This window comes from Asparagus officinalis, chromosome 7 (genome assembly GCF_001876935.1).
Source record: "Asparagus officinalis chromosome 7, Aspof.V1, whole genome shotgun sequence".
NCBI classification, from domain to species: Eukaryota; Viridiplantae; Streptophyta; class Magnoliopsida; order Asparagales; family Asparagaceae; genus Asparagus; species Asparagus officinalis.
This window is the reverse complement of record NC_033800.1, coordinates 125193849-125206117: the sequence shown is the minus strand read 5'-3', so window position 1 is coordinate 125206117 and position 12269 is coordinate 125193849. Positions and strand designations below refer to the sequence as shown.

The 12269-nt window shown below is 35.1% G+C and overlaps 1 protein-coding gene across 1 annotated transcript; it reads left to right on the top strand.

Moving 5' to 3' along the window:
• Positions 2543-7499, top strand: LOC109849518 (heparanase-like protein 1). Its single transcript, XM_020419367.1, has 10 exons — positions 2543-2755; positions 3249-3487; positions 3598-3634; positions 3757-3940; positions 4060-4208; positions 4291-4524; positions 5260-5449; positions 6139-6264; positions 6360-6459; positions 6979-7499. Exons 2-10 carry the CDS (start codon positions 3278-3280, stop codon positions 7363-7365), a joined length of 1617 nt encoding a protein of 538 aa, XP_020274956.1. The 5' UTR covers positions 2543-2755; positions 3249-3277; the 3' UTR covers positions 7366-7499.

Genomic DNA, 12269 nt, shown 5'->3' with positions numbered 1-12269 from the left:
GTGAGATCTAGGAGAGGGTCTAAGAGAGAAAGACAACATCTTGTATTCTTCGTGATTTCTTTCTCTCGTGGACATAGGTGATTACCAAACTAAGTTAAATTGTTGCTTTTGCGTTTGATTTAGTTTCCTGCGAGATTGTCCATATTGTATCTGCTTTGTGTTCGGATTTGCCCTTCTCTAGCGTTTTCTCTTTTTTATACTACTAGATGATTGATTTCTCTTAATAGATAAATTTAAGAGGATTGCTTCGGTACTCCGAAATTAGGCATTTTTATAATTTAAAAATAGTAGAAAATTCAAAAACAGGTAGAAAAACAAAATGGGCAGTTTTGTCTTTAGTGTATCGATTAGATCATTCCTATTATTTCTCTTTCTAAACCATTATTCAACCTCAGTTTGAGTTCGCAACCCAGAAGAGGGAGAAATCCTCCCTTCTCTTACTCACTATTTTGATAAGAAAAGAGCATGAAACTTTAATAAAACAAAAACTAATTTTTTATAGAAAATTCATGGAATTTTTTTCCAAAGAAAAGCGTTTTTAAGTGAAGAAAGTTATTTGCACTTAAATACCCCAAACTTTTCTTCATTTTAAACTTTGGTGCCCAAAGTTCATTTTTGCCTAAAAATACTCTAAAGTTCAACAAAATTTGCTTTGATACCCTAGATTTAGTTTTGCGAGAAAAACCCATTAGTTAAATCAAATATAGCTTTAATGCATCAGAGTCCACAAAATTACCTTTGATATCCGAACTTTAATTTCCAGTTAAAGATTATGATACTAAAATAAAAAAAATTCATGGCTTGGATATCAAAGTAAAAAGTTATTGAATGTTGGGGTTCATTTTGGGCAAGAAATTTTTTTTACAGGTATCAAAATAATAAATGATTTAAGTTTGGGGTATTATTGGGCAAGAGAGTACTAAAGTTACAAATTGTGTAAACTGTAGGGTGTTTAATTGTAAATAACCCCAAGAAAAAACCACAATTTTTATTAAATATGTGAAGAGCTAAACATGCGTGTATCATGATATTCTAACAAACAAATCAGTTCCTAATTTTTATTAAATATGTGAAGAGCTAAACATGCGTGTATCATGATATTCTAACAAACAAATCAGTTCCTACCAACTTAACATTAATTTCATTTCTAAACATGCGTGTATCATGATATTCTAACAAACAAATCAGTTCCTACCAACTTAACATTAATTTCATTTACTAATTTGCCCTTATTTATACTTCATATTTCTCTTCTTATTTATACTTCCTAAAATAACCTTTTTATCTAAGTGAAGTTACTTTTTTAGGTGTGGAACTACTGTCAACTACTTTATCCCTCAAATTTGGGATGTGAGAGAGACTTTCAAGGAAACAAACTACACCAGCTGCTTTGGAGCACCGAAGCTGTTGGCTAAATTTAATTGGTTGGTCTGTACGCTTCCGCATCTTAGCCTATTTCGTAATAGTTTTCACTTGAGACATAGTTATCTAAACAGCGAACAGACTTGAACTATTGCAGAAGAAGGATATTTGGATTTTATATACTGATTAAAGAGTTTTTTTTTCTTTGGATTATCATCTCTTAAAGCGGATCATCCGTAGAAAAACGTCCAAAATCCCATAAATACACGTGAGGTAGCACGTGCAAAGAACTGTTCATTGATATTAGAGGGACACGCTGAAGATGAACAGTTGAACCACTAATTTCTATATTTAGCCTTTGAATGCATCACGCAATTCTTCACTAAAACCTTGTTGGGTAAATCAGTTACCAACTAAGACCGTAACAACAACATTAATAAGATAATCAAATTATATCATAAAATACTAAATACCATGCTAGTTTCCTTAAAATACTTCCCTTCTTTGAATAATCTAAAAACAAAAAAGCATGGAAAACAAAAATATAGAAAACAAAAAAGTACTGACATCCAATCAATCGAGTCTCGGTTCCGGATTGGGATCCTCTCCTAAGGAACAGTGTTTCCTAAGAGCTCCTAATGCATCTCAACCATTCATTGCATAGGACCTCCTCGTTTTTTGTGCTCATACACAAAATCAAAGGTTAAGATGCATTAGGAGATCTTAGGAAATACTATTCCTTAGGAGAGGATTTCAATCCCTCGGTTCCACGCTGGAGTGCTCGTCTAATAAATTCTTTTGTTTTTTTTATCGGAGAGGAAAGCTAGAGGAAAGAGATTAATTAAAGCACATATTATTATCCGAGCACCTTGCGTCCTTTCAACTGGCCCCACCTGCCCTCAATTGATTCCAAACCTCTCAAAATAATTTCAAAACTTTAAAATTTAAAATTTAAATTTACAAACCTCTAAAAGCGGAAATTGCAAGATTAGGTCACGGGGCGGCGGTTGGAATAGCTGGGAAGGTAGCAAAATGTTGACAAAGGTAATTAAGACATGAGAAAAACAACTTAAAATTAATTACTTTAAGAAAAATAGAAAAAATAAAAAATGTACAAAATTACAAATTTCGTAGAAAATGCGGGTCTCTGGACTCTCTGCATTATTTAGATAGCTCAGCTCTCTCTGCTGGTGGACCAGAGCAGTCTGCTTTAAAGACCGAACCAGCGATAGACTTTATAAACTCTGATCACAATTTCAGAAATCTATTTCCTACCCATTTTAATTCGAGCAAGTATCTAAGAGATTTTGGGATCAAAGAGCCATCTTGCGCTCAAATTCATCAAAAAGGAGCCTTTTTTGAGGCACTGGAGCGAATATTTTATTATTTTAAGGTATGTTATCATCCGGGTTTTCTTTAAATTTCTTTGTTTATTGTGTTTGAAGTCAGTAGGATTTAATTCTGAGAGTGAAAATTCTAATTTTGGTTGTGAATGTGATACTCTTTTCCCCTTATTTCCCCCCTGTTTTGTTGAAAATTAGAATTTTATTTTTGCATGAGAGATTTTGTGAGTACTTTGATCAAATTGACTTGAATGGAGAGAAAGAGAAGAACCCTTGTTCTCTAATTGTAAGAAGAACTCATAGCTTAAGACGTACTCCAGATATAACTTTTGTTATCTTCAGCTGGTTTGTCTCAAATCCCAACTTTGAGCGTGAATTATATTGCAAGCTAATTAATTACTTTTCAATGGTGGCTCCTGTAGGCGCATTATGCCAAAAAATATTATATTTTTTTGGGTACTTTGTATTGTTTTTTAGCTAAGCGTGTTTGGTTAAGTTGGATAATAGCATCTTATATGTTTTCATTTGGTTTTTTCTTTTCAGCTTGTCTGATAAAGGTTGAGCTTAAAGCCATGAATTATCGGCTGATTTTGGTTCTCTTTCTCCTCTCGTTTTCGGGGGTTTTGTGTAAAGCATCGTCAGATGTAACCATTATAGTTCGCGGCTCAGCCACTATAGCTGAAACCAGTGATGAATTTGTTTGTGCTACTATTGATTGGTGGCCTCCTCAAAAGTGTAACTACAATCAGTGTCCATGGGGGCAAGCTTCTGTTCTAAATCTGGTAAAGTTTCAAATAAGGCTTTGTGATTTCTTCCGGTCATAATTGACGAAAATCCCTTCATCAGAATGTTATGAAACTAATGTTATGTTTTCTTTTTTTTTTTCCCGCAGGACCTACAACATCCTTTTCTAGCCAATGCCATCAAAGGTTACTTAGTTCTAGTCCTTGGTTAATTTGTACTTTGATGAAGTTTGCTTCAGCTTATCTGAATTCCTCGTGGTGTGTATGATGTAGTATAATACTTATAGCAATTGTATTGTTGATTGCAGCCTTCAAACGCTTGAGGATAAGAGTTGGAGGTTCTCTGCAAGATCAAGTGGTGTATGATGTTGGAAATTTGGGTTATCCATGTAAACCATTTTCAAAGATGGCTGGTGGGCTGTTCGGATTCTCTAAGGGATGTTTGAGCATGGAAAGATGGGATGCACTTAATGCTTTATTTCAAAAGACAGGGTAACTCTTCATCTCTGAAACTTAATTTTGTCCCTTTGGATATTAGTTTCTACGTCCTGTTATTATGAGGTTATTCCAAGTGCCAACATGTTGACATAAGAAACAATTTCTGTTTGCAGGGCAATTGTCACATTTGGCATTAACGCACTCCGTGGAAGACAACATTTGCATAGTGGTATCTGGGCAGGTCCTTGGAATTCCACCAACGCCCGAGATTTCATAAAATACACAATCTCGAAGGGTTATCCTGTTGATTCATGGGAATTTGGTAATACTTGCTTTAGAGTAGTATTTAGTCTCTCTACTAGAAGTTTCGATTGATATCCTGACAATTTTTATTCATGCATCAGGAAATGAGTTGAGTGGACGTGGAATTGGTGCAAGTGTCGCTGCAGAACAGTATGGAGAAGATGTAATTAGTCTTAAAGCCATCCTTGATGACTTATATAAAAATTCCTCCTCGAGGCCATTACTGGTAGCACCTGGAGGTTTTTTTGAACAGCAATGGTATGCTCAGCTTCTTGATGTATCTGGATCAGGTGTTGTTAATGCCATGACCCACCATATTTACAATCTTGGTTCAGGTAGGTGTCCCTATGTCATCTACATATGATTATATATCATTACGTTTAACCGATATAGTATGTTCTATAATTGATCATCTATGTTGCCTGGATACTTCTATCTGAAGCTATACTGTGCTAGACACGTATTTGTACGTTGTACCCGCACTACTACTTTCTTTATACTTCTTGAATATATGCATACATTTATTCGGGCATATACTCAATTATGTAATACATGTTTTAATTTAAAATACTCGTCATGCACTTCTTGGACATATATCCTACACTTTACACCCCCTTTCTGAAACACGTTGGACATGGGTCGCATTTCTTCAGCCAATACCCAGTTCAGAACTATGTTTTCAAAGGATCCTTTGTAGTATCTAGTTCAAAGCGGGCGCTTTTTCAATTTATTATCTACATTAGAAAAGAGGCATAAAAATATTATAGGAATTTTAATTCTCATAACTGGGAAGTTATTGATCTCATGTAAATTATTAATCTGAATACATACATACACGCACATATATAATCGTGTCCCCTCACCTTACATATTGCAAATTTGTGGTGTGCCATATACGCGTACCGGTACCCATACCCATTTCCAAGAAACATAGCTGATCATATAAGAGAGTCTCACCAAAGTCTTTCATCTTGTATGTTGGGCTGGCATTTAAATATTCAGATACCATAGGATTCTTGATGAAGTTTTCAATACAAACTTACATTGAGCGAACTCTACTTTCATTTCAGGTAATGATCGCAACATAGTAAATAAGATTACAGATCCACAATATTTGAGTCGAGTAGCAGATACATTCAGAACCATCCAACTTACCGTTAAAAGACATGGACCGTGGTCTTCTGCTTGGGTTGGTGAAGCTGGCGGTGCGTATAACAGCGGCAGTCGTCTTGTTTCCAATACTTTCCTAAACAGCTTATGGTAAATCCTGTTGTCTTCTTGTCTTATTTTTTAAATTGATTGTCAACATTTCAAATTTCAAAGGGTTAATTGCAGATACACCCTTCTATTGTGGTGTTGTAGGCTTATAGCCACTTATAACCCCTAAGCTTTATTAGCACTTACTCCTCAACCTCAAACAACATTACTTTCAGGGTTAATTGCAGATAGACCCCTTATACTATTGCCCAGTTGTGAATAGACCCCATGAAGTTCTATTTTTGCTGTTAGACCTCGAGTGAAATGTTTGACTCTTTTACCCTTGGAAAACAGAATTGGTTTTTGACAAATAGACCTCCTGAGGGTAAAAGAGTAAGAAAAGCATTTCATTCAGGGGGTCTTATCTGCAACAATAGAACTAGAGGGCCTATCCGCAACTGGGTGATAGTACAGGGGATCGATCTGCAATTAACCCTGTGCCCTCAATTCACAGGGTAATTTAGTATTTGTTTTAGTGAAATTGAGAAAGTAATTTATCCTCACGTGATTTCCACGTGACATCAACTTGGGAAATAATGTCATCTGCAGCCCAGGGGTTATAAATGCTAATAAAAGAGTTAAAAGGTGTAAGTGGTCACACCTCAGTAAAGGCTATCTTCAATTAGCCCAATTTCAAATTACTTTTTCTGATTTCAATCACAATGACTGACCTCATTTTGAACACAACTCAGGTACCTAGATCAACTTGGGATGTCATCAAAGTATGACACAAAGGTTTATTGTAGACAATCATTAATTGGTGGCAACTATGGCCTCCTCGACACAAAAACATTTGTACCGAATCCTGATTACTACAGGCAAGAAAATCGGAACTCTGCAAGCATCTGATTAATATTTACGGTACCTTTTATGCACTCCAGAGTTTTAATTCTACTTCTGTTGTTTTGTCCAGTGCATTATTATGGCATCAGATCATGGGCAAGGGAGTTCTCTCTATTGATATCAGTGGATCACCATATTTACGAGCCTATGCTCATTGCAGGAAGAATAAGGTCAGGAAGTTTTTGTAGTCGCTTTCTCATTTTTTTTAATCTCCATGCGTGGTTTCCCAAATAAACTCCTTAATTAATAAGGGCTTCAAAAATGTATCTCCACATAACGAGGTTCATACATTTCATGCCACATGTCAAACCTTGTTCATTTCGATGTAACTTGGATGCTAGAGATATTAAGTTATGTTTTGGGGTTGGAAATGCCCACTTTCATGGGAAACTTTCCGAGAAAATAATTTTAGCAGAATTAGGATTTCTCCATCCTTGCAGAATTCTAAAGTAAATGTGAGATGAGGGTTTAGAAATAACTTTTACAGGAATTTGAGATAAATCAAATTTTGAAGGTCTATTCTTATTGTCTCTGAACCTCATTAAATTTCTTTGCAAATATCACCCATCTGTTCCTTGATCTTGATATATGTTTGTTTGCATTTACCATAAAAGTATGATGAAGAGATATTCAAGCATTATTATTACCGTAGCAACATCAACTCATGAATTATTTTCGTTGCATTGCAGGGAGGAGTAGCACTATTGCTAATTAATCTCAGCAAATCTACTGAATTTGGCGTGTCAGTTAGAAACGACATCAATGTCGACCTTGATGAAGTAGACACCAACAAGGACAGTTCATTCGTTCACGGTCTTAAAAGAACAGTTTCATGGGTTGGGAGAAAAGCCTCTGATGGAGCTGAGAAGAGAGAAGAATACCATCTTACTGCAAAGGGTGGGAACCATTTAAGCAGAACTATGTTACTAAATGGGAAAATATTGGAGCTCACTGAAGATGGAGATATCCCTGCTTTGAATCCTGTGCTTGTTCCTGTAAACTCACCTATATCAGTTGCTCCCTTGTCCATTGCATTTGTGGGGTTTCCCAAGTTTGAGGCTAGAGCTTGTGTATAGGGCCTATAGTGCAGATTGTATTCATTTGCTGATTAATTTGTAATTTTTTTGGGACTATAATTTTTAAGGGTTCAGGAAGTGGTAATAAAGCTTTTTTCTCGTCAAGAGAATGAAAATGAAAGTACTACTGAATATATTGGGCTTACTCTTGACAGTTGCATTGTTGAATGGCTTCCAATTAAGTTGATAGGAGCTTTTATTTCCCTATATCTTTTTATTTGTTGATTTTGTTTTGAGATTCATGTTAGCGTGCTTTCATATGAAGGTAGGTAACTAAGAATTGACGTGTCTCTATAAACAAACTTAGGCAGATTACGGCTCAACTGTTATTATTCATCGCGTGAAGAAATTGTATGGAAACTGAAGAAAGAAATGATTCGGTTGATTAGGGTCTGTTTGGTTATTTTCTAAAAACCAAGAAATGGAAATGAAAAAGTGAAAATATCAAAAAAGTACAATTTCATCCATTTCCATCCTTAAAACTCACCCACAACATCCAATAAAATATTATTTTTATCCAACAACTCATCCATAACATCTAATAAAAAAATATTTTCATCCAACAACTCATCCACCACATCTAATAAAATATGAGCTTTGCTACAGGGACCCAAAATATGGGATCAATAAAGGGGACAAGTGAGGTGTCCCCCTCCTATTGGATAATGAGTTGGCCATCATTAATGATGGCCAACTCATTATCAAATAGGAGGGGGACACCTCACTTGTCCCCTTTATTGGTCCCATATTTTGGGTCCTTAAAGAATTTTTCATAAAATATTATTTTTACTCAACAACTCATCCACCACATCTAATAAAATATTATTTTCATCCACAACATTACTCAACTCATCTCATATCATCATTTCAAATCACTCACGTCATCCAATAATATGGTGACAACTCATCTCATCTCATTAACATTTTATTTCCACCTATTTCCTCCGAAAAAGCTAGGAAAACGATTTCCTTAAGTGTGGGTCACATCATCCAATAATATAATGACAACTCATCTCATCTCATATATTTTCTTATTTTTAAGAATGAACCAAACAAAAGAAAACAACCTATTACAAGAAATATCTCATCTCATATATTTTCTTATTTTTAAGAATGAACCAAACAAAAGAAAACAACCTATTACAAGAAATAGGTTTTTTAATTCATTTTCTTATTTTTTTCGGCAACCAAACAACATCAAAACAATTTTTTTAAAAAAAATCACTCACATCGTCCTATAATAAGGTGACAACTAACATCATATCATCTCCGTTTCTTTGATTTCCTTCTTTTTTTAGCCAACCAAACATTCCCAAAACAAATTTTTTTAGAAATAATTTTCCATTTCTTTGATTTCTCTCTTTTTTTAAGGCAAACAAACAGCCCCTTAAAGTAAAACCCAAATGATTTATTGCTTGCGGGTAACCCAAAAGAAATTGGATGTGACTGCAAACCAGTTCCAAATTGACCCCTCACTTGACCAAACTAGTTTCTGGATTTTAATTTATTATTATTGTTATTATTATTATTTTGAGATTATGCATTCATAATAGTAGCATGATAAGGTTGTAACTTTGATAACTGAAGCATAAGGGATATCTCCATATGATCCCAGAGTAATCAGTTTGTACCGTTGAAACTAGTAATAGTTGTGCTTGTGTCTGAACTATATACGTATCTTTGATCCAAGATGAGTAAATAAGCAAATTGGATTTAATGAAAGTGGGCAGACTTTGTGTTCTATTTATGCAACGTCAATTAAAAAGAGGCTAAGTTCAAAATTTTTATGTTTCCTACATGTTTGTTTGTTTATTTTTTTTAAATAAATCTTCATATACCAAAAATTGTTGAGTGCGAGCTCTAATGCAGAAACTTGACGAACATGTCTGAATAAGATAAAAACTAACTTTGGTGGAGTTAATTCAAATAACTTCGGGTGCAAAAGTTGAACATAAATTAGGTTATAAGTAGAATAATCAAGTAAAGGGGCAAGATATGGCAAGAAGCAAGATGTAAAGAAAATTTTCACAACTTGTTTAAATTGTTGGCTTGCCCATTTCATACCCAATGTTTAAAAACATTGCACTTTTGTTTGGGGGATGATTACTTTTCTGTTAAATTAAGACCATGTTGAAACTTGTACTTTTTAACCTAAAAACTTAAGCTATTAGATATTTGATTCAACTCTTATTTAAACTCAATACTCTTTCTTATCCTTTCAAGTTTGAGACTATACTAAGACATGAACATCCCTATAGTGCCCCCTTTATTTGTAAGTATAGTTCAATATTTTCGTGAACACCAACTTCTTCTAAATAGCAATCATGGGAGGCAACAAGACTACATAACATGTATGTAGGATCATTAGACTATATCACTTCTATGGGAAATCTTGGACATCATCCATTTGTGGATTAGTTTGACTTGGTCTAACTTGAATCTTCCTGACCTTAGTCATTCTCCTGACAACTTCGGGCTTCCATCAAGACTTCACTTTTTTATTTGGGCTATAACTTTAGCTCCCATATTATTTGTTGGAGGAGCCCAATTAAGAGTCAATATGCTTTAAATAGAGGCTATTAACCAATTTTAATCGAAAATCTTAAGCTCTTAGGTATATTCCCATCTCCTAATTAAAATCACTATTTGTTGTCCCTTCAAATGTGGGTCAAATATGAATATTCCTACTATTTCCACTCACTAATTTTTATATTTATCTAATGTACAAGCACTATGCCCGTGCTCACGCATTTGTTTGGTTTCTTCAGTTTGTATATCTTTTTTTTTGCATGAATTTCTTTTTTGGTTATGATCTTGCTTCTAAATATTGAATTGGACTAAAATTTTTTTTCCTTGTAGTGTTGTTCATTCATCAAAGGTAGATAACTTGAGCTGGACCTTTTTTTTCTTATCTGTCTTGTATATATAATTGGAAATTTTTGGTTTATCTAGAATCACCACATGACAGTTAGGGCCTATTTGTTTCGTCGAAAAAATGCAGAAAGTGGTAGAATGTGGCCCATCAGAAAACTGACGCAGGGAAAATCAGCTGTCTTCCTTCACAATTGGATGTTTGGTTCACAAAAAATAAAAAAGAAAGTGAAGGAAAGAGGGGACGCCACGTCAGATTTCCTCCCGAAAAATTTCAGCTCCAAAAAGCCGATTTCGAAGGAAAACCCCACTTTTCGCTCTCCGTAAAAAAACCCGAATCTCCATCCCCTTCTACCATCTCGTTCTAGTCACCCCTCTCTCCCCCTCTCTCCCTCCTGCCCGAATCAACCAAGATTTTCCTCCTTCCCCTTCCCTCTCGCTTTCCAATCTAGGGCTCGGCCTCTTCTCCCGCCGCGGCCTCCCCTCCACCCACACCCTCTTCAGCGTCAACATCACCGTCCTCGCCCTCTCGCCCTCCACCACCTCACCTCCTCCCCCTCCCCCCCGAGTCGTCCACCTTTGGTTCTCATCCAATATTCTCTTGAAACCCATTTTGTGCGATCAAGCCTATAGATTGAAACCCTAGCCTTAAAATAGAAGGAAAAATGACAAGATCTTTCACCCAAATTAGTTGATGGATATGCAAAATGAAAGATCTTGGTTGATTTATGGAAGTACGGTCCCAAAAATCAAATCTTTTTTATTTATTTAGTTTTTATGGCTTTCATTTATTGATGCAGTTCTTCCTTTGACACCAGGTTTAAAATTTCTCTAAGTTTGGGTGTTTTGACCCCCATTTTCCACTACGATTTGCACAAACTACTTCAAATCCAGAGTAGTTACTACTTCAAATCCAGAGTAGTTACTTGATCTCTGTAGATATTGGAGATTCTCTACTGTGATTCTCTGCTTTCTGCCACTAGGAAGGTAAAAAAAATAATGGTGATTATTTTGTGTACTTTTTTAGTTTGCATGTTATGTATTGGAGGATCTATTTCAGTGTATATAATTTTTGTTGGTTATTTTTTGTGATTTTGGTATGTAGTCATTAATTATTATTTTTTGTTTTCTTTAGCTTGATCATTTAGATCGTTAATGTTTGTATACTTAAATCTCTTGAGCCCATCATAGCTTCTACAAACTGCAAAACAAATTTGAATGGATGTTAGTAAAGAAGTGGAAAAGGAAACATCTAATGCACTTTAACAAGGGTATAATACTTTCTTGTCCAAATTTTGTACCTTGAGATTCTAACATCATGATTATAAATTATGTATGTATGTATGTATGTGTATTTGTGTGTATAAAAGTGTATATGATAAGGGGATACTCTCATATATAGTGATAAACGCACAAACACATGAACAAACATGTTAGCATTTCATGGCACGTGAAATATCCCGGTAGGTAAACAAAAGGGTTGATCCCATGCTTTTGCCTCAACTACATGCACATTAATCACAAGAATTGCTTTACGCAATTGCATGATTGTATCTACACAATCTGAGCTTGTATCTACATAAGAATTTGATATGTATAATCCTTGAGTATGAGATTTTATTTTATCTAACTTGTTCTAATTTGATATGTTAAAAAAAAATCAATGTTGGTATATGCTTTAATATGACGTTTGTATTTTAGATGGATGGTGATCTCGACGAAGAGACCGTGGTTAATTAATATGTGTTTGGGTGCTGCACTCACTAGTAGAAAAATGATCAACCTAGACGGAAATTTCCGTCTAGGTTGATTCAAATTCCGTCTAGATTAGTTCATCTAGACAGAATTCCGTCTAGTTTGGGTGGTTTATTTTGCTTCCGTCTAGATTGAATCAAACTAGACGAAATTCCGTCTAGGTTGATCAACCTAGACGGAAGTCAACCTAGACGGAATAAAGAATTCCGTCTAGTTTGACAGACCAGACGGAATTCTGTCTGGTCTGCCATACCAGACGGAATTTCCGTCTAGGTTGG

What these genes read in the sequence shown, in the direction of transcription:
- LOC109849518 (XM_020419367.1), top strand. Translation starts at nt 3,278, where the DNA reads ATGAATTATCGGCTGATTTTGGTTCTCTTTCTCCTCTCGTTTTCGGGG. An exon ending in AAGCTTCTGTTCTAAATCTG is followed by an intron (nt 3,488 to 3,597) that starts GTAAAGTTTCAA and finishes TTTTTCCCGCAG; the next exon opens with GACCTACAACATCCTTTTCT. An exon ending in CTCATTGCAGGAAGAATAAG is followed by an intron (nt 6,460 to 6,978) that starts GTCAGGAAGTTT and finishes GTTGCATTGCAG; the next exon opens with GGAGGAGTAGCACTATTGCT.